The sequence below is a fragment of the Lontra canadensis genome, unplaced genomic scaffold (assembly GCF_010015895.1).
Source record: "Lontra canadensis isolate GAN:19392208 unplaced genomic scaffold, GSC_riverotter_1.0 scaffold36, whole genome shotgun sequence".
Taxonomy (NCBI): domain Eukaryota; kingdom Metazoa; phylum Chordata; class Mammalia; order Carnivora; family Mustelidae; genus Lontra; species Lontra canadensis.
Genome location: NW_022631030.1, coordinates 3,752,598 through 3,774,570, shown reverse-complemented (window position 1 = coordinate 3,774,570; position 21,973 = coordinate 3,752,598). Strand labels below are relative to the sequence as shown.

Here is a 21,973-nt window from a genome sequence, read left to right as displayed (position 1 = left end):
TTATAAACCTATTAGGTATGTATCAACTGATTCGTTTTCTCTCTCCTTATTGACAATCTTAAAAAGTATTAATAGAGATCAGAGGGGTCTTGACCTACTTAAGAAAAGGCTTGAACATCACTTGAAGATAATGCAAACTGAGAATTTTGTATTCTCTTTGGGGGAGAGGGTTACCATGTTCTGAATCTTTTTTTTTTTTCCTCCAAGTAGGCTCTGTGTCCAATGTGGGGCTTGAGCCCATGACTTCAATATTGAGAGTTGAATGCTTTACTGACTTAGCCAACCAGATGCCCCTGGTTTTGATTTGTTGGTGAACCATGGAGTATGTTAATCAGAAGCATGACTTTGCTGTTTATTTGGAGTTAAATATGGTTAAAAGAGGTGTGACCAAATGTCAGGTTAACATAGGATGGAACTTTATGGTTTTGTAATCTGTCTACATAGCTAATATAGACCTACGTTTCCCAGAATTCCCTTCCCTGTTTGGGGAGGAGTCAGCGTTGGCCCAAAGAAAATTTGCACAGGATTTGGGAGGTGGGACTAAAACAACTTGCATTAACCATCTGAAGGTAATCGTGGTCAGAGGTGACAGTTGGCCAGAAACTTCCAGTATCCTCTTGCTGTTTTTCCTTGTTGTGCATCCTTGTTCTTACTCCATGCCCAGCTCTTTTTCCTTATTGTTGTTCTGCTGAACAACAACAACCCTAGACCTATTGCCAGACCACTTGGCTATGAATTCACAGTGTAGTTATGAAGAGAAAACAGCCTTCAGTTATCTACTCTGGTCCATTCTATGATCGTATTCTAGCAGCTGATGTGCCTCACTCCCAGATTTCCCTGAAAGCACTAACTTGTTCACCCAGGGTAATGTTTAAGAGGGCTGATTAGTGATTCTTCCCCTGGTTTTCCAACACCCTCATTTGGACCATTACTTCCCCAGTCTCTCTCCAATTAATGTAAAGCAGTGACTCTCAAATTTTGACATGCATCTGAATCTCCTAGAGGTCTTACTAACACCAGTTTGCTGAGTCTCACCTTCAGAGCTTCTGATTCAGTAGGTCTGTGTTGGGCCTAGATATTTACATTTATAACTCTCAGGTAATGCTGATAATTGATGTTGGTTTAGACCACACTTTGAGAACCACTGAAGTAAAATTGAAATTCTATAATAAAATCTTCGTAATATCCATTGTAGTTCTCCTTCCTTGATATAATTCTGACCAGTACAGAGTCCTAGAGGACATAGAAGAAATTTGAAACTATAAATGTACAATTAGGAACATACCAATGGAGGTTGAGGAGGAGGACTACTGCCTTCCACTTCCTGCCAAAATGGAGTAACGGTAACCAGATCTACTTTCTTTCCTGAAACAACCAAGGATGGACAATATATGAAGCAGTAGTTTTCAAGACACTGGACATCAGCCAATGAAAGGCAGTGAAACCCGAAGATGAGAAAGAAGAGATGAGCTCTATGGTTATGATCACCAAGCTTACTGCCCTGAAAGAGTTTCCCAGACATGATGCATCAGAGGAAACCCAAGTGAAGCCCAACAAACTGAACTGAGGGAAGAGCTGATTCTGAAAAGATGAAGCAGATTGGAGTTTGCAGGACAGAGTACCAGAGAGGAAGAGTACTGCACAGAAAAAGAACTCAGAAATATGCAGAGGGGCCCCTTGAGTATCTGGCTGAATACAGATCAGCTCAAGCATGTGCAGAAACTACTTGAGGAAGAATAAAGAACCACTCAAAAGAATTGGGAAGAATGCCCAGTACTCACATGGGACTGGAATAGTGGCCTCTTCCCACCAGGCAGACTGGAAAACTTCATGATTCACAGGGCATGGGATAGGGTACTCAGAAAAGTCCTGCCTCAGTAGTGGAAAATAGAATGAGCACAGATGGTCTCATTTAGCAAATCTTAAAAAGCAATACCTGAAAGAAACACTTTCCAAATAATTTATCCAAGAACAAAGTTCAAGAATATAAGAGTATAAAAACTGCAGCACCCAACAAGGTAAAATTCATAATATCTGACAGCTGGTTTTTTAAAAAGCATGCAAAAAAGCAGAAAAGTATGACTCATAATAAGGAGAATAATCCATCAGTCAAAACTGACCCAAATATTAGAATTACCAGACAAGGACATTAACAAAAATTGTAACTTTCAGATAGTCCAAAAGTTAAGTGATAGAAGATGTTAAAACAAAACAACCCTCAAACTTCTAGAGATGAAATCTACACAATGTCTGAGATGAAAAATATACCAGAGCGGTATCCGAACGCGGAGGAAAGGCTTGGGGGGTTCTGGGGCAACTCGCAGCTAAAATGAAGGTGAAGATGCTGAGCCGGAACCCGGACAACTACGTCCTCGAAACCAAACTGGACTTACATAGAGTTCCAAGAAACAATGATCCTACCTTACATCCTTTTGAGGTCCCACGAGAATATGTAAGAGCTTTAAATGCTACCAAACTGGAACGGATATTTGCAAAACCGTTCCTTGCTTCTCTGGATGGTCACCGAGATGGAGTCAGTTGCTTGGCAAAGCATCCAAAGAGCCTGGCTACTGTCCTTTCTGGGGCATGTGATGGAGAGATTAGAATTTGGAACTTGACTAAACGGAAATGTATCCATACAATACAAGCCCATGAAGGTTTTGTACGAGGAATATGTACTCGCTTTTGTGGGACTTCTTTTTTTACTGTTGGCGATGACAAAACTGTGAAACAATGGAAAATGGATGGACCGGGCTATGGAGAAGAGGAAGAACCATTACATACAATATTAGGAAAGACAGTGTATACAGGAATTGATCATCACTGGAAAGAAGCTGTTTTTGCCACATGTGGACAGCAAGTAGACATTTGGGATGAACAAAGAACAAGTCCTATCTGTTCAATGACCTGGGGATTCGACAGTATAAGTAGTGTTAAATTTAACCCAATTGAGACATTTCTCTTGGGAAGTTGTGCTTCTGACAGGAATATAGTACTATATGATATGAGGCAAGCTACTCCTCTGAAAAAGGTCATCTTAGATATGAGAACAAATAAATTTGTTGGAACCCTTTGGAAGCTTTCATTTTTACTGCAGCAAATGAAGATTACAACTTGTATACGTTTGATATGCGTGCGCTGGACACTCCTGTAATGGTACATATGGATCACGTGTCTGCGGTGCTTGACGTGGATTATTCTCCCACTGGGAAAGAGTTCGTGTCTGCTAGTTTTGATAAATCTATTCGTATCTTTCCTGTGGACAAAAGTAGAAGCAGGGAAGTCTATCACACAAAGAGAATGCAACATGTTATCTGTGTAAAATGGACTTCTGACAGCAAATATATTATGTGTGGAACTGATGAAATGAACATTCGTCTGTGGAAAGCTAATGCTTCTGAAAAATTGGGTTTGCTTACAGCACAAGAAAAAGCAGCCAAAGATTATAACCAGAAGTTAAAGGAGAAATTTCAACATCATCCTCATATAAAACGCATTGCTCATCACCGACATCTACCAAAATCTATCTACAGTCAGATCCAGGAACAGCGGATCATTAAGGAAGCTCGCCGACGAAAGGAGGTGAATCGTCTCAAACATAGCAAGCCTGATCTGTGGCAATTGTGTCAGAGAAGAAGAAACACGTAGTGACAGTTGTGAAATAATACTTGGTATTCCTACCAATCCTGATGTATAATTATTTGTTATATTTTGATGTGCAGACTGTGCAAATAAAGTACTGGCTCTAGAATAATGACAAACAGCTCAGTTACATGTGTAGTACACTACCCTGAGAAACTGTCCTGAATAATAAGACTATCCAACATTTTATCCTTGATCTGCTTGCTTATTTCATTGAAGAATACATTATTGCCAACTAACATGTATATTACTGCTAGAAATTACAGATATACTTTGATCTATTATTGTAGGTATACTGTACATTTGAATTTACATTTATGACCAAACATCTCTTTTGTTACCCTTGGTATTACTTTGGGTAATTATTGCAATGATTCTTCCGGTGATTACATATAATGTGTGGAAGAATTATGTCAGAACTTTTTTTAATTCATTTAATTTTCTGTGCTTTATTTGTATTTGGCTCTTTGAGACTTTAAAGATAATCAGGTTGCATTTATATAACTTTTATAAATAATCATTATAATTTATGGTCAAGTTAAGATAATAAAACATCCTTTTCTCAGAGTTGTAAAAATATATATATATATGTGTATATATATATACACATATATATATATATACCAGAGAAGATTGACAGCAGATTAGACACTGCAGAAAAAAAGATGAGTAATCCTGAAGACATAGCAGTAGAAACTATCCAAAATGAAAAAAAATTTTTTTTGTTCAATGAACAGTATCAGTGAGTTACAGAACAATTTCAATTGTGGCCTAATATCTGTGTAATACGTGTCCTCAAAGGAGGGCAAAAGAAGGGACTGAAAAATTTTTTGAAGAAATAATGGCCCGAATTTTAAAAATTTGATTAAAACTATAAACCCACAGATCCAAGAATCTCAATAAAACCTAAGCACAAGAAATATGAAAATAATAAGATATAATCAAATTGCTCAAAACTAATGATAAAGGAAAAATCTTACAAGCAGCCAAAAAACACACACACTGACATATAGAGAGGAGCAAAGATAAAAATGAAAGTAGATTTCTTATAAAAAATTCAAGAGAGAAGTCAGTAGAGCAACATCATTAAATACTGAAAGAAAAAACCGTTAACCTTGGATTCTTTTAAGATTTAATTTATTTATTTGACAAAGAGAGATCACAAGTAGACAGAGACAGGCAGAGAGGGCAGGGGAAGCAGGCTCTCTGCCGAGCAAAGAACGGATACGGGACTTGATCCCAGGCCCCTGAGATCATGACCTGAGCTGAAGGCAAAGGCTTAACCCACTGAGCCACCCAGGAGCTCCCACATGAAGTCTTTTAAATGGCCAGTTGTGATAGCTAATTATCTCGCAAGCAGGTAGGACTCTCTTCAGGCTTCACCTCTCATTGCCTCTAGGCCCATGATGGCCGACGACCATCAGACCCCAGCACAACTCAACGACAAGGCCTGGTTATACACCAAAGAGTTACACGATCTGCTAATCTGTATCAGCAAGAACCTGCGGGGGATACACGTGAGAGGGACTTCTCAGTCTATCAGAGTAAAGGGGCCGGAATATAAGACCCGATCCAGCCAGTTCGTTGATACGGGTGCAGATCCCTAGAGGTTTGGCTGGAGCAGCCTGGAGGAGCATTTGCAATTTGCTAAATTGGCTGATGAAAGCCTGGACTTGTGAGTGGCCACAGCAGTGGCTCTTAAGGGCTTCGAAGTGGAGTTCCTGGACTAGCAGTACCAGCAGCACCTCAGAAGTTGTTAGAAACGCAGTTCACCGACCCCAGCCCAGACCTCCCAAATCTAAAGCCCTTCAGGTGATTGCGATAGACACTGAGACACGGGCCTGCAGTCAGTGAGGTGAAAACGCCAGGTCTTCCCCAGCATAAGTTCCTCAGGAAAGAATTCCTAAGGCTCCAGGTAATGAGGACGTTGGAATGGATCTGTTACATGCGACCTGCTCAGCGTCCCCTGCCTGCACTCTCTGGGAGAACTGAAAGACTCGCCCTTTATTACGGTTTCAGTCGGTGACCAGCTCCCTGAAGAACTCCATCATAGCCACTGGAGCTGACAGCGAGATCCTAATTTCAGTGGATAATGGAGACTTTGAGTGGCAAAGGCCACGTGCTTAACCAGCAGAGACAGGTTAGTTGCCACAGCAAGTCACGGAGCCTCCGTGGTGGGATAGAGCCTCGGTCTGACAGAACTGGAGGAGGGCTCAGTTCCAGCTCAAGATGGCGACACGGGAAGGCCCTGAACGCACCTTCTCCACAGATACACGGAATCTACACTTGCTTAGAAAGCAAGTCCGCCTGAAGAAGACCTGAGGGGTGACTGAACGGCTTCGGCACAACAAAAGGTAGGGCGACCATGCAGAGAAGGGCAAGAGAGCAGAAGGCAAGCTAAGTGTACCCTAGCCCCGAGCTGTGAACTGCGGCGGGGAGGGATAGGGCTGAGGGACCTGCCGTGGGGCATAAGAACAACCTGCAGTTTAGAAGGACAACTAGATGGGGCGCCTGGGCAGCTCAGTCAGTTCAGTGTCTGCCTTGGGCTCAGTCATAATCCCAGGGTTTTGGGATGGAGCCTCGCATCGAGCTCCCTGCTCAGCGGGAAGCCTGCTTCTCCCTCTGCCTGCTGCTCCCCCTGGTTGTGCTCACTTTGCCAAATAAATAAAATCGTCAAAAAAAAAATGAATAAAAGGGCAACTGGGATATAAAAGAACTCGCCCTAGAACCCTGTCAAGAGATGGGGGAGCTGCTAGAACTTCCTTTTCATTGGAGGAGCTAGGCGAGTGCCACTGTCTACCTTGATCGCACAGGTGGAAGCAGGGTCTGGATGCCAAAGCTGGCTTGCCTCCTCAGTGAGACTAGGGGGCCCCTAGGCCACACCATCCCACCAAGGCAGCCCCAGCTCAGTACACCAGGATACCCCTAATCATCGATCACTGTAGCTCCAGCCACCTCCCCAAGGTGACACAGGTGCAAAACATCCCAGAACACTCCAGGCTCACACCTCTTCAGCTCCAGATGGCTTGCCATGGCACCCCCGGAGCAGAGCACCCCAGGACTCCCAGCCTATACCCACCTTGGCTCCAGCTGCCCTGCCAGGGCACCCCTGCACGGAGAGCCCTGGGGTCCCCCAGCTTCCACCCACTTTAGCTTCTTGGAGAGCCCCAGCACTGCCCCAGCCTGCACCCACTTCAGCTCTAGCTATCCCACCAGCATGGCCCCAGGGCCTCCAGACCATGCCAGCCACAGCTCCAGCCAACCAGCCAAAGTCACCAGGCACATGGAGTCTACACAGGAGACAGGTATGCACAAGATTAAAGTTCTTTTTTTTTTTTAGATTTTATTTATTTATTTGACAGAGATCACAAGTAGTCAGAGAGGCAGGCAGAGAGAGGAGGAAGCAGGCTCCCCGCAGAGGAGAGAGCCCGACATGGGGCTCGATCCCAGGACCCTGGGATCATGACCTGAGCTGAAAGCAGAGGCTTTAACCCACTGAGCCACCCAGGTGCCCCAAGATTAAAGTTCTTACTTCAAGTTTAGAAATATCTGGGGGCGCCTGGGTGGCTCAGTGGGTTAAAGCCTCTGCCTTCGGCTCAGGTCATGATCTCAGGGTCCTGGGATCAAGCCCCGCATCGGGCTTTCTGCTCGGCGGGAAGCCTGCTTCCTCCTCTCTCTCTGCCTGCCTCTCTGCCTGCTTGTGATCTCTCTCTGTCAAATAAATAAATAAAATCTTTAAAAAAAAAAAAAGAAGAAGTATCTGTACCCACCTAATTCATAGATGTAAAGTCAAATGAGGAGTCGAGCCAAATTTGGAATATGCTCTAAAGAAACAAGATGAAACTTCAGAAAAAGAAGTAAATGAAGCAGCTATAGGCAATCTACCTGATAAAGGGTTTAGAGGACCCGTCATAAAGATGTCAGCAGACTAGAGAAAAGAGCAGATGAACTCAGTGAGAACTTCAACAACAAGACAAAATATGAAAAAGAACCAACCAGAGCTGAAGAACACAATAAATGCAAAATACACAAGAGGGAATCAACAGATGTGAGGGCGCAAAAGAACAGATGGGTGATCTGGAAGACAGGGTCAGGGAAAGCACCCAAGCTGAACAGCAAAAAAGAAAAAAAGAATTTTTAAAAATGAGGGTAGGTTAAGGGATGTCTTAGACGGCATCAAGTAAACATTCACTTTGTAGGGGTCCCAGAAGGAAGAGAGAGAGGAAGAAAGGGGCAGAAAACTTGTTTGAAGAAAAATAGCTGAAAACTTCTCTAACCTGGGGAAAGATACAGATATCCAGGTCCACAAGTATGGGGAGTCCCAAACAAGGTGCAGCCAAGGACGGCCACACCAGGACGCATGAAATTAAATTGTCGAAGATTCAAGATAAACCAATGCGATGGTTCCTCACCTAGAACTAGGAAATTAAAAGCTCTGAGAGTGGGCATGAAAATCTGCCTCAAGCAACAAGTTCTCTGGGTGACTTCATGCTTACTGAAGTTTTTAAAGAGCTACTTGATATACAGAAGGGCAGATTTAAAATTCTTTAAGGTTGTTTGATGCGTGTACCAATTTGTAACAAAGGATGTGTGGGTGGGAGTGGGGAGCAGTGGATGGGGAAGGAAGAGGTTTGAGGTTTGACAGACCCCATAGTCTGGGGAGTGGTTATGAATACGACAATTTTCTTAAGGGTGGAAGAGTGTGGCGATCAGATGGGGCGACAGAGAGCCCGTGTGAGATCAAGCGTGGTGACGTGTGTGGTGCTCGATGATGGTTTCACTGGGTAAGTCCCTCTGTGAAAGAGACCCTGTAATGGTGGTAGTTTTCAAAAACTATTATGAGCAATAAACGAGAGAGACCGAAACATAGCATGTAAAACTTATATTTAAATTTGATTCCTAAAAGATAAGAATTGTTATTTTTAGGATTGTGTTATCTTTTTAAAGCTCAAGTATCTCGTGACTCATTATTTTGGATGATTTTTATCACCACCAATCACTCGCAAACCAACATATAGCTTTAACTTCAGCCTATAAACACCAGGTTAAACAATTTGAGTAAACTAGCAGCTTGTCTTATAACTAAATAAATAGAGGCGCCTGGGTGGCTCAGTCAACATGTTAAGTGTCTGCCTTTGGCTTGGGTCATGATCTTGGGGTCCTGGGATTGAGTCCCACATCGGGCTCCTTGCTTAGTGGGAGGCTGCCGCTCCCCCTGCTTGTGCCCTCTCTCTCTCTCTCTGACAAATAAGTACAATAAAATCTTCTTTAAAAAGTAAAACTAAATCAAAATACAATAAAATAGAACTGGAGGATATAAAATGGAGAATCTCATGTGCCCTCAGAAAGACAAAACTCAGGGACTAAAGGATTGATTTTCTATAAATGTCTGATTTGGGGGGGAGGCATGGCTTGAACCCATGACCCTGAGATGAAGACTTGAGCTGAGATCAAGAGCAGGCCGCCTAACTGACTGAACCATCCAGGCGCCCCAGTAAATGTCTGATTTGAAGAAAATAGATAGTCTTGGAATTTTCTTGGATGATGGCAGGTTGATTAGAGGTTGAAACCACCTCGGGAAGTTTCGCCAGAGGCATGAACAGGAGTTGACCCAGGTGGGGTTGGTCTCATAAAGTGGGCTGAATTGAGGTTTGGTTGTGTGACTGCCTGACCGATGCTGTCTGCTTAGGAAAATTTTCAAGGCTGGTCTCCGTTGGTTTTTTATTTGAACTCACACTGAGCTCACCCCTCTTTACATTCCCTGCCCATAAATACAACCTACCCCAAGCCCTCAACAGACTCATCAGTAGCTTGCTACTGTTTGCTTGTCCTGAATTCTTCTGCTCGTCCGGAATAAACTTGTTTTTCCGGTGTGCCTCCGTTTACCTCTTTACTGAGGTCAACAATGGCCATGGAGTGTTTTGAAACATACAGATCAGTGGCAGTGGTTAGATGACTATAGGTTCTCTACTAAGACACCTGTAGCCTCAGGGTATTCTTTGTGACCAGGTAATGGAGGAGACCTGGGATTGGCCCGAGCTGTTTGTTTCGCTAAAACATTTGCAGGGTACCCCTTCTTGGTCGTGGCGTGAAAAATAATGATTAATAGTGTTGCTTTAAAACCATGGCTCTCATGACTTCCAGGGAGGTTTCTACTGGTGGCTAGTATTGTTTATTGATTACAGTGAGATTCATTTTTTTCACCTGGTCTCATTGAGACCCTTGGGAGACTCTGGCTTGATGGCGTGGTGGAATTTTCCACTGAGAGACAACATTCTGCAAGACTGGGGTGCTGTCCTATAAGACACAGTATGTGCCTTAAACCAGTGGCCAATATAGGGTGCCATACGTGGGTCCAAGAACTATGTGATGGAGGTAAGAATGGTCTCTTTCACTACTATTCCTAATAACCCTCTAGAAAAATGTTTGCCTCCTATCTCTCCACTGCCTTGAGATTGCTGAGTTGGAGCTTCTGGTGCCCTAAGAAGAAAAGTTACCAGGAAACATGGTCACGATTCTGATCAATCAGAATCTGAAATGGTCCTAGCTCATTTGGGGCTCTGCATGCCACTGATCCAACAGGCAAAGAGAGGGGTTCACAGTCCTGGGTGGAGGGACTGATCCTGGCCACAAGGGTGAAACAGGGTTGCTGCTACTGAATGGGGGCATCGAGGACACTGTCTGAAATGAGGGGCACGACTGGAGCAATCCTGCATCTGATAGTCCTAGTAATGGAAAACTGGGGTAAACCTAAAAACAAGACAACCAAGGACTCAGATCCTGCAAGAATGAATGTTCGAGTCACCCCACTCAGTAACAAACCCTGTCCCAAAAGGTGCTGGCGGAAGTGAAAGAGACCAGAGAATGGGAGCTATAAGAAGACATTTAGGATTACCTTGGCCTTGGGGCCAGCCGTAGGTGGCCATATTTCTTTCCTTTTTTTTTTTCTTTTCTTTCTTTTTTTTTTTTTAAGATTTTATTTATTTATTTATTTGACAGAGAGAGATCACAAGTAGGCAGAGAGACAGGCAGACAGAGGGAGAGGGGTGGGAAGCAGGCCCCCTGCTGAGCAGACAGCCCGATGCAGGGCTTAATCCCAGGACCCTGACATCATGACCTGAGCCAAAGGCAGAGGCTTAACCCACTTAGCCATCCAGGCACCCCACGGCCATATTTCTTTGTCTCCCTTTCACCTTTTACTTTAAGGAACACCAGTGATTTCAACTGGGAGTGTGACCAGCTAACATTACCCCATGAGGACATGATAGCTGGTGGGACATTGCAGGTCCCCTGTGTTGGAGAGACAAGATTTTCACCTGGAAAAAGGTCTTCGGTGGATGCTGAGGGTTCAAAGGGGTAGACTGTGCCACTGACCTTTTCTTTGCCCTTTAGATCCACCGTGACCCCTGTCACCTTCTCCACTCCGCCCTCTGCCCCAGGAGGCCGACTGTGGGCCACATCCAATGTCTTCTGTGTCCTGGGAGAGCCCCACAGGAGATGGGAGAGAGAGGGGAGAGGTCCTCCCCATGCACGGGCTGTGTCCCTCAACCAAGGTTACGTCTTCTCTCAGTGGCCTTGTGGTGCCATTCTCTCCCTGTGGAGGCCAGTGGCCATCTCCTCCCTCATCCCTTCCAGCCTCACGGTGGCAGTGCTCGGCTGCCACTGAACTTGGGTGGCTGCCCTATCCGTGTGGTTCCCTGACACCCACATCATTTTTGTAAATAAACCCTCCTCATTATCCTATTTCGAACATGCTGTCTGTTTCCTGTTGGGAGACTGACTGATGCAGTGGGTTTGATGCCAAAATTACTCTGCTAACAGTTTCATATTTAAACTTCAGTTTGTGGTGTCCTGGCATTTCCCCCTGCCCCCTTATATGGGAGCTGTTTGAGGCCCCTAGGAGGGTCTGTCCCATGCCAGGCGAAAGGGTGAACTAAGACAATGCAGTCCCCAGCACAGTGCCTGTGCAGATGGTCTCAGTAAATGCTAGAAGGATCTCCCGCCTCCCACTCTCTCACTGTCCCATCACCATCCTCCATGTACCAGGCTCCGCACTGCAGATGAGGCTGTGTGTGTGTGTGTGTGTGTGTGTGTGTGTGTGTGTGAGAGAGAGAGAGAGAGAGAGAGAGAGAGACATCTTTTATGAAAGATGCATGTTAGCAGTTTGGGTAGGAAGGGTTAAACTAGAGAAATTTGCCCCAAAATGACTATTTTATCAAATAACTATTTTATTGCTCAATTCTTAAATTTTCATACACTTGCAAAAGGCAAGAAAGGAAAATACATAATTTAATACATTTGGAAACAAACAAAAGTGGGCTCCTAGGCAGGGCAGGCCCAGTCCCAGCAGGGGAACAGGGGCGGCTGTCCCATGAAGTTAGTGACACTTCAGTCCCAGGACCCCTCCAGCACACAGGGCCCCTCGACAGTCCCATACCTAACTGTGCATTCATAATTTGCTTCTTAAAGACAGACCCCCCCACCCACACACAGAAATTGTTTAATCTTCAGGCCCCACAAAAGCTGTGGATCCACCCCGCAGGGAAGTAACTACATTTGGTGTCCTCTCCGGGACACAGTGAAATTTTTGCATTGGTGGCCTCCTTGTCTGCCAGCTCACACCACGAGAAGTCACGTGTGTTCTAGAGGAATCCAAACAAACTAGGGGCTTCCGGCAGCTGTGTGCTGTGCTGTACAGCAGGCAAGGCCACAGCCAGCACACTCGTGCCCGCAGCCTCTCTGCTTCCCCCACGATCCAGAACGTGTAGGATTATGGACACAGACTCACGTCCAGGGGCATCACACAGGGCCCCAGGCACACACCTCCCAGAGCACCTGCAGTGACCTGACCTCCTGGTGAGACCTCCCCATTGCCCACAACCTCTGACCCTGCTGCTTTACTTTATGGCGGGAGAGCTGTCCTCAGCCACACAATGCCAGGGCCAAAGGCCTCTGCTCTTTGTTATTCAAAAGAGTGTCATCTAATTTATTTCAAAAGCTTAACATCTGTGAACCCTTTGACCTTGTGATTCCATGCCTAGGAATCTTAGCCATAAGAAAGCATGAAATCTTACCGTTTGTGACAACCTGGATGGACTTAGAGGGTATTACACTCAATGAAATAAGCCAGACACAAAACGACAAATATTGTGTAATTTCGTTTATATAAAGAAGGACAGGGACACGTGGGTGGCTCAGTCGGTTAAGCATCTGACTCTTAGTTTTGGCTCAGGTCATGATCTCAAGGTCATGAGATCGAGCCCAGCATTGGGCTTCACAACGTGGAGTCTGCTTGAGATTCTCTTCCTCTCCTGCTGCCTTTCCCACCATTTGCATTCTCTTTCTCTCTAATAAATAACTAAATCATTAAAAAAAAAAAAAAAAACATAAATTCCCAGAATCAGACTAGAGTGATGGTTGCAGGGCTATGGGGAGGAGGATTGGAGTCATTGATTAATGGGTACAGAGTTTCAGTTTTGGAAGATAAGAAAGTTCTGTGGATGGATGGTGGTGATGGTTGCATGGCACTCTGTTGATACCACTGAACTGTATGCATAAAAATGGGGGAAATGGTAAACTTTGTGTTATGTGTCTTAACCACAATCAAAATAACGTGCAAAGCAATACTATACACAGGTGTATCCAGCCAAAGCATAAAGACAGGCATGAAAATAGTGAACCGCAACATCAGGAGGGCAGTTACACGGAGAGGCGGCAGGAACGCTGGTGGGGACAAGTAGACAAGACGCTGTAATAGCCCCTGGGTGTTTCCATTCGATAAATTATGAAGAAAATAGGACAAAGCTAGGTGGGAGACATACATGTTTCTCATCATTAGTTTTTTAATGATTTTATATCTTTAAGATTTTATTTATTTGACAGACGGAGATCACAAGTAGGCAGAGAGACAGGCAGAGAGAGAGGAGGGGAAGCAGGCTCCCCGCGGAGCAGAGAGCCCGATGCGGGGCTCGATCCCAGGACCCTGAGATCATGACCTGAGCTGAAGGCAGAGGCTTAACCCACTGAGCCACCCAGGTGCCCCGATTTTATAACATTTTTAAAAAGATTTATTTTATTTTTGAGAGGTGGGGGGAGGAGCAAAGGGAGAGGGAGAGAGAATCTTCAAGCAGACTCTCCACCGAGCACAGAACCCTACCTGGAGCTCAATCCCACCACCCTAAGATCACGACCTGAGCTGAAACCAAGCGTTGGACACTCATCAGACAAAGCCACCCAGGGGCCCTAATACACTCTAAATTTTTTTTTTTTAAATTTCATTAAAAAAAAAAAAGATTTCATTTATTTGACAGAGAGAGAGAGAGCACAAGCACGGGGAGCAGCAGGCGGAGGGAGAAGCAGGCTCCCAGCTGAGCAAGTAGCCCGATACCAGATTCGATCCCAGGACCCTGGGATCACGACCTGAGCTGAAGGCAGACCTAACCAACTGAACCACCGCGGCACCCTTACTCTAAAATTTTTAGTATGCTTTGAGGTTTTCGTCATCTGAAGGAACAAGGTAGCATGAACACCTGCTAATTAGGATCGCACCAAAGCCCTGCCTGCCCTATGCTCATCAATGGCCTCTTTGGAGACAGGACCCTAAGGATAAGCACCCACACTCCTCACATCACCTGAGCTGCCTCCTTTATTTGGCGAGTCTGGAGCAGAGCCTGGGAGTTCAAGGCCCACCCTCCACAGGCTGACCAAACCACATCCTTCTTGCACGAATCCCCAGCAACGGGAGGACAGAGAAACCACCTGAGGAACCCAAGCTACCGGCCAGCCTTGTGTGTGAGCTCCGGGTGCCAGAGGCTGCCTCTCGTGGGGAAACGGGGAAGTGTTCCTGCAGACTATGTGCTATGTAGACTATGATGAACCCCCATGTTTCTGACAAGGGTCTCCCCGGCTGTGCTGAGCCGAGGCCTCTGTGGCTGGGCTTGCTCTGAGCAGTCCCTCTCGTCCTTCCTCACTGCCATGCAGATGGCGGAGGCAAGAGGCTCACCCGGCCTCCTGCCCAAGTGCAGTCAGTCTTATTTTGTGACTGTGAGGCCTGCCTTGACGCTGATCTTGGCTTCTCTGATCCCCCGTTATCCTTGCAAGTAATGCTTAGGTGGCTGCCCGCTGTCCAGCCTCCGGCCACAGATTCGTGTCACACAGGGTTCAAGCACGAAGGGTGACTGGCTGACAGGCAGCTCCTCCAGCCGAGGCCTGGCCTTAAGAGCACCTCTTTGGAGCCCTCGGGCATGTTTGTGGGCTCTGCCCCATCGGGCCTGCATGGTGGAGTGAGGGACCGGCCCCTTGCCCAGCCTTGAGCTGCTGGGAGGGAGTGAACCAGACAGGCAGGACCCTGGGCAGGCTACCTGCTTGCCTAAAACATCACCGCCAATTCTTCCAACAGCCTCTCAAAGAGCTGCCGTCCCCACTCCACGAACGAAGGAACTGATGCTCACGGAGTTGGCACGAGTCGCCTGCCCTCCTGGACCCCAGATGTGCCAGAACTAGGCTCCGAGGCGCGTCAGTTGGCGGGACCCAGACGGCGGACCGGGGGCCGGGTCTGGGGGTGGGGGCTCCCCTGCAGCACCAGGCTCCGGGCCAGGGCACAGGTGCCCAAGGCCCTGGCTGGCAGGCTGCAGCCAGCAAGGCCGGGAGTGGGCGGTGTTCGAGGCGGCAGAGTCGAGCACAGCTGGAAAGGGCTGTCGCCTTACAGACCAGCCTGTTCTTCGCCTGCCCTTTTGTTTTCTTAACTCCTCACCACAATAGAAACTGCTTATCTGCAGGTGGGCCGCTATTCTGAGAGCTCCGAAGCCTCTGTGGCTGGCTGTGCTCCGCCCCCCTCTGGCCCCAGGCTGCGTTGCTGCTGCTACAGTCCCAGCCCCCGCCGCAGCTGCCACAGGACCTTGCCCCTCCTGGAGCCAAATGTGCCACACCAGGCAGGCTGATGGACTCTGGTTTAAGCTTCCAAATGATTTTATTATGAAATAATGCAGAATGGAGGAAACTGAGTAAAATGCATCCAGCAGCGCACAGATCGTTGTAAAGCAGCTGATCATTGGGTCATGAAATGAAACCTCACTAGCATTGCAGAAGCTGGGTATCACTTTCCAGCCGGCAGGCATACCCCGTGCTGGCCTCCCGGCTCTCAGAGACTCCAGGAGGAGCCTGCATGCAGGCTGATGAGAAGTCCGGGGTGTGGGGCTGTTTCCGGGGAGAAAAGGCTGGGAGGGAGGTAGTTGATGTGCGCGAGCTTGCCATCACCTGGTATGAATGGATCCATGGATCCAGGGAGGGAGGGAGACAGACAGACAGCTGGATGGATCGGTCTGCTCCTCACACCTGGGATTAGGCCAGGCAGGCAGAGCCCCACAACACGGCTGGGACATCAGAACCTGGTTGGATGTGTGATGGGAACAAAGGAATATGTCCTGACCCGAAGGCCTCAGCGGAAGGACCTGGCTGAGACTTTCCAGCCAGAAGTGGCAAAACACTGAAAGCCAGTAGCTTAAACAACTAAGGGGTTTGTTTTCCTCATATAACGGGGGCCCCCGGGGGCTGTCATAACTCAGGTACTGCGGACAACGCAGTCCGTCTCCAACTTTCCACTCTGCCGTGTGAAGCATGTGGTACTCAGCCTCAGGTTCATTGCCTCATTGTTGCAAGGTGGCTTCCGCCGTTCCTAGGACTCCGGCTGTGCTGAAGGCGGGTGGGCTGGAAGGGGAAGTACAAAGGGCAAAGCCCGCTGAGACTTTCCCCTTTCAAGGAGCCTCTTCCAGCGACCTCTCATTTATAAGAACTGCGTCCTTGGCCACCCCTAACTGCAGGGGAGCCTGGGAAATCAACTTTTAAAAAGAGCTGGTCACACCACTACCCCAAGAATAGATACTGAGAAGGGAACTCGTAGTGTTCTTCCTCAAAGAAAAATTCTGGAGTCTGGGAAGTGAAAACCTACCCCAGACCGCTGCCCTGCCCCCTGATGACCAATGCCTCCCAAGTTCGGTGGGTCCAGTAAGAAGTCCCCAGGGCTCCTGTTCAGTGGGGCTGCGAGTCTGGGCCCAGAGCTGGATTACAAAGGACTAAGGAAAGGGTAAGCCATCTCTCGGGACCCCTTCTCACACACAGCCTGCAGCCTCACTGCAAAATCAAAGCCGAATAAATGTTTTAAAGTGTTGTTTCCCACCAGTGATGCACCTGTTTGTGAATGTGTTAAGAGAGGCTACGTGGTAAGACTTGAGGGAGGCGTCTGATACGGTCAAGGCGCAGACCCCCCGAGATCAGCCAGAAGCTGCATCCTCGTGGGCAGAGGCCCATCCAGATCCAGAAGAGAACGACCGAAGTGTTCCGTCTATCCACCATCCATAGCTATTCTATAGCTTTTTTCTAAGTATGACAGTATTATTTTTTACTTTTTGACTTTGTAAAATTTATTTTTATTATTATTTTGATTTCTAAGAGTTCCCTCTATAGAGGGCTTCACCACGTCCAGAGTACCTCAGGATAAAGGGGCACCGATGGTCCAGAGTCAACAACGCAGGCTGAGGTCTGACTGGTGGGAAGGGCCCCGAACACTTTGGGGAGAACAGGGGTCCCCTATGATGGGGTCAGGCGTCCTCCTTACCACCCCTCACTCCCACAAGGAAGCACTCCCAGTCAGAACTTGGGACATTGAGACATTTAAAAATTGGCATATTTTGCATCAAAATATGGGTTTCCACTTTTGGAAAAATCAGATCTAGCAAATAAGAAGCCCGCATTGCCTTAAGTCAACCATCTTCTGCAGTGGAGACTTTCTTCACTGAGGAAAGCGCAGCCAGCTCATCCTAGTCCCCCTCGCTCCCCAAGATGGTGCTCTCCACTGTTGTTGCCTTATCCCCGTGTATTTCTGTATGTATGTGTTACCAGGGTTTAAGTTTGCAACCTCTAATGGAGAACAGAGCCTCCAATTCCTACACCAGCGGCCTAGAATGATAGAGTGAGTTGCCAGGACACAGAGCCTGTAATGGCATAGTCGAGTCCACAGTCAGGATCTCTTGGGACCCAGGCCTGATTTAAAACATGTCTCATGTCGGGTGCCTGGGTGGCTCATTGGGTTAGGGCCTCTGCCTTTGGCTCGGGTCATGATCCCAGGGTCCTGGGATCCAGCCGCACATTGGGCTCTCTGCTCAGCAGGAAGCCTGCTTCCCTGTCTCTCTGCCTGCCTCTCTGCCTACTTGTGATCTCTGTCTGTCAAATAAACAAACAAACAAACAAAAAACATGTCTCATGTCATGCCAGTCAGAATGGCTAAAATTAACCAGTCAGGAAATAACAGATGTTGGCAAAGATGCGGAGGAAGGGGAATCCTCCTACCCTGTTGGTGGGAATGCAAGCTGGTGCAACCACTCTGGAAAACAGTAGGGAGGTTCCTCAAAAAGTTGTAAATAGAGCTACCCTACGACCCAGCAATGGCACTACTGGGTATTTACCCTAAAGATATAAACGTAGTGATCCGAAGGGGAAAGTGCACCCCAATGTTTATAGCAGCAATGTCCACAACAGCCAAACTATGGAAAGAACCAAGATGTCCATCAACAGATGAATGGATAAAGAAGATGTGGTATATATACAATGGAATACTATGCAGCCATCAAAAGAAATGAAATCTTGCCATTTGCAACGACGTGGGTGGAACTAGAGGGTATTTTGCTGAGCAAAATAAGTCAGTCAGAGAAAGACAATTATCATATGCTCTCCCTGATATGAGGAAGTTGAGAGGCAAAGTGGGGGGCTTGGGAGGTAGGAAAGTAAAAAATGAAACAAGACAAACCATAAGAGACTCATAATCTCACAAAACAAACTGAAGGTTGCTGGGAGGAGGGGGGTTGGTTTATGGACATTGGGGAAGGTATGTGCTATGGTGAGTGCTGTGAAGTGTGTAAAACTGACGATTCACAGACCTGTACCCCTGGGGCTAATAATACGTTACATGTTAAAAAAAGAAAGAAAGAAAGAAAGAAATGCGTGGCATAAATAAATAAATAAATAAATAAATAGTTCTGGGGATGTAAAAAAATTTTTTTAAATTTAAAAAATAAAACATGTCTCATGGACATTATAAACATTGCTGAACCCAGTGCCCTCAGGGCCATGAGTCCGGGTCACCTTGGAGCATCTGAACGTTGCTGACACCGGGCTGTGTCTGTGGAACTCCTGGTGGGGCAGAGAGATGCCCAGTAGGCTGGGCGCAGCGGGAGCCCCCGACCTGGGGCCCTGTTCCCACGGGGAGCGGAAGTCCCAGTGGTTGAGGTGAGAACGTGAGGCTGCCCTGGGTGGGCAGAGGCGGGCAGAGGCAGCCACAGGCAGCTGCAGCAGGCTGGTCCCTGGCCCAGATGCACCCTCTTCACCCTCTCTTGCAAAAATTGCTGCTTTGTGCAGAAATATAGAAATGTGCAAAGTCTGAGAGCCAGCGCTCAGGAGTCAGCCTCCACCCTCCCATGTATGCAGGCAGCCCTAGTGACTAAGCCCCAGCCCAACCATGCATATCTTTCAGGTAACTCAGGGTTAAAAAAAGAGAGAGAGAGAAAGAGAAAGAGAGAGAGATGTTTTTGATCCCCAGATGGCTGTGGTTTGAGCACAAGAGGAGGGGGTAGGGCCTTGAGGCTCCTGCCCTTGCTCCAGGCCTTGGCCAGCAGGTGAGTCTTGCCTTGGGAGGACGGGGGGCGCTGCAGCCTAGGCTCGTGGCCAAGCAGCAAAGAAGAAAAGCCCCCACGATGGTCTTCCTGGTCTGCCATCCTCCTCTGTGTCCTCTCTCTGCCAGCTGCCCCTCTCCTGCCAGGACAGGCCTTCTCTGCTGGCCCCAGCCCCCAGTCCTGGTGGTGCCCCGCCTGCTGTCTTTGTCCTCTGGGGCCTCTTCTGCCCCAGGGATAGCCCAGGAGAGTAGCGATGGGGCCACTGCCACTGTGACCCCAATACCTTGGGGCAAGTTTCCTCTGCAGCTTTCCCGTGGGTGTTACGTGGCCTAGGGGAGGAGGGAGTGGGGAGACACCTGGGTCAGCATGGGGCCACACTGCTCCCATGGCTCCCACTGGACCTTCTTTTCTGACAACACAGGCACCCACAATCTCAGTATCAGAGTCCAACCATCAGCACTCAGACCAGAGTGAGGAGCTAGAGACCGAGAGGCTGGAAGCGGCTCCTTACCTGGGGCCCCCGTAAGGGACAGCATAGTGGTTCAGGATGTAGCTCTGGCCCCCCGAGCTCACAGAGATGGTCCTGTTCTCCATCCAGAAGTCCAGTTCCAAGGCTAGGGTCCCTATGTTGTCCCTGGGGTGGAGCCAGGCACCGCCTCAGCCCAGGCACACCCCTCAGTCCCGCCCTGGGAGGGCCCAGGTAGGGGGGCCTGCGGGGCAGCAGGGGGACTGGGGACCCACCTGAGGAAGGCAGTGTCGTTGGTGTGGGTCACGTAGCGGTCCATCATGAGAGTCAGGAGGGGAGGCTGGCTCCTCTGCAGGTAGTACACGCGGGCCCCGTTGGGGACGTGTCCATAGCTGCCGAGAGGGACACCTGCTGAGGTGCATCTGCCCAGCGGCCAAGGCCAAGGCCAACCCAGCGCCAAGCCCCAGGCCCACGCTTCCCCGCCCCAGCCTGAGGGGCCGCCCCGCTTACAGCCGCACCAGGTCCAGGAAGTTCTGCAGCATGCCCTTCACCGTCTGGGGCATCTCAGACAGGAGCAGCCCCTCCATCACCCAGTAGGAGTCCCTGGGGAAAGGGACAGCTTGAGCACCAACCCCTACACCACCCCTCTCCCGTCCTGCGCACCGGGCCAGTCAGGGTGCCCCCTCTGCTCAGGACAGCCCGCCGGCCCGGCTCCCCGCCTGCTGCCCTGTAGCTCTGGCCGCTCACCAGTAGTAGACTTCGACGAAGCGTCCGCCGGGCACGATGAAGGGGTGGGCCGAGTAGATGAGAGAGAACTGCTCGGGGTGGCTGAGGACCTCTGGCTTCACCTGCAGTCGGGAGAGAGGGCACAGGGAGCCCACAGGCCCCTCGGTGTGGATGCCCTGGCAGCGGGTGCACGAGTTCGGGCTCTGCTGCTGGTCAGCCGTGGCCTTGGTCAAGCCAGAGCCGCTGGGAGCCAGGTCTGCTTGGCCCCCACATGCCGGCCTCTGGAGTCCCTAACTCAGCCCGGCCTTGGCAGGGCCTCAGCCAGCAGTGGCCAGTATTAGGACCAGGTGGGGGACTGTTTCCTCCACTCCCCTTCCCCCATCCCTGCTGCCACACTAGCCCCAGAGGCCCAGGAGCCCCCAACCTCAGGCCCAGGTGCGGAGTGTGAAAATTAATGGAAGGAGACCTCATTTAGAATGGATTGGGGAGCCTAGCAGGTGAAGCTCTCCTGCCTTACCACCCTTTGTCAATTGCAGACCCAAACCTCCAGGTGGTTGTTATCCAACTATCCCCTCGAGAGGGGAAGGTTTCTTCTGCCCCGGCAACAGCCCAGCCAATGAGTGGCAGCCACAGCTCAGCCAATGAAAAGCTACTATACTCAGAACTCCCAGTTTACTCCAATGGAGTTTTTTTTTATAACAGCCTTTCCCCCTTTCCTCCATAAAAGAACAGGGTTCTTCGGCACCGCGCTGACTTGCCCCTCATTTTCTTGTAGTTTCTTTTTTCCGCGTTGCAGATCTCTGCTAGTCCAAAGTTAACCCCTTTTTGATGGCAAAATACTGGCAGGATTTTATGTAAGGTTATTTTTAACAGAAGGAAACCCCAAACCGTCTCCCCAGTGAGGCAGACGTGAATGACCATGGTTTCGGGAGAGCAATGGTAAGACCTGCCTCTGCCAAGTATTTTCTCTGTCCATTGCCTCCTGGTTCTGTACCAGTGAGTGTGGTTTCAGTGGGAGAGGGGTTAGCTGTCATGGGGAACAGAGGGGAACAGAGCTTGGCTTTGTTCCTGTGGGGCCTGGGTGAGGAAGCAGCCCAAGCTAGGAAGGAGCCTAGAGATGCCAGGTGCCAGCAGGTGCCAGTGCCCTGGGGCCTGGCTGGGAGGACAGTCTTGGGCAAACCACTGCCCTCTGTGGGCCTCAGACAAAGGGAGAAAGCCTCTAACAGACTGTGCTGACCACAGGCTGCGATCAGCAGTGGCAGTTACTCCCAGGCGGAGGCTGGCTGGGTTAGCTCAGGGAATGGAGAGCCCTGCTGGGGAGTGAACAGTTACCACTGGTGTCAGAGGCAGGTCTCAGTAGCCTGGAGGTGGCAGGACAGGCTAGGCTTGCCTGGGGAGAGGCTGGTGAGGGCTTCAAGAGTTAGAAGTGCTTTTCCCTTCCAAGCCCCCTGCCCCCAGGCCCATGAATTTCTTTCTA

At 48.6% G+C, this 21,973-nt stretch overlaps 2 protein-coding genes across 2 annotated transcripts; one reads left to right on the top strand and one right to left on the bottom strand.

Moving 5' to 3' along the window:
• Positions 1-2,301: 2,301 nt before the first annotated feature.
• LOC116874187 (DDB1- and CUL4-associated factor 13-like) lies at positions 2,302-3,757 on the top strand. The gene is given in 3 exon segments (XM_032868666.1): positions 2,302-3,053; positions 3,056-3,607; positions 3,610-3,757. Coding segments are annotated over 3 exon segments (1,332 nt in total). The 5' UTR covers positions 2,302-2,329; the 3' UTR covers positions 3,666-3,757.
• A 16,019-nt stretch (positions 3,758-19,776) lies between these two features.
• On the bottom strand, positions 19,777-21,417 carry LOC116874320 (trehalase-like). The gene is made up of 5 exons (XM_032868989.1): positions 21,385-21,417; positions 20,518-20,786; positions 20,281-20,373; positions 20,046-20,162; positions 19,777-19,938 (listed from the first exon to the last, which is right to left on the bottom strand). The coding sequence occupies exons 1-5, from the start codon at positions 21,415-21,417 to the stop codon at positions 19,812-19,814; spliced, it is 639 nt and encodes a 212-aa protein (XP_032724880.1). The 3' UTR covers positions 19,777-19,811.
• Positions 21,418-21,973: the final 556 nt, after the last annotated feature.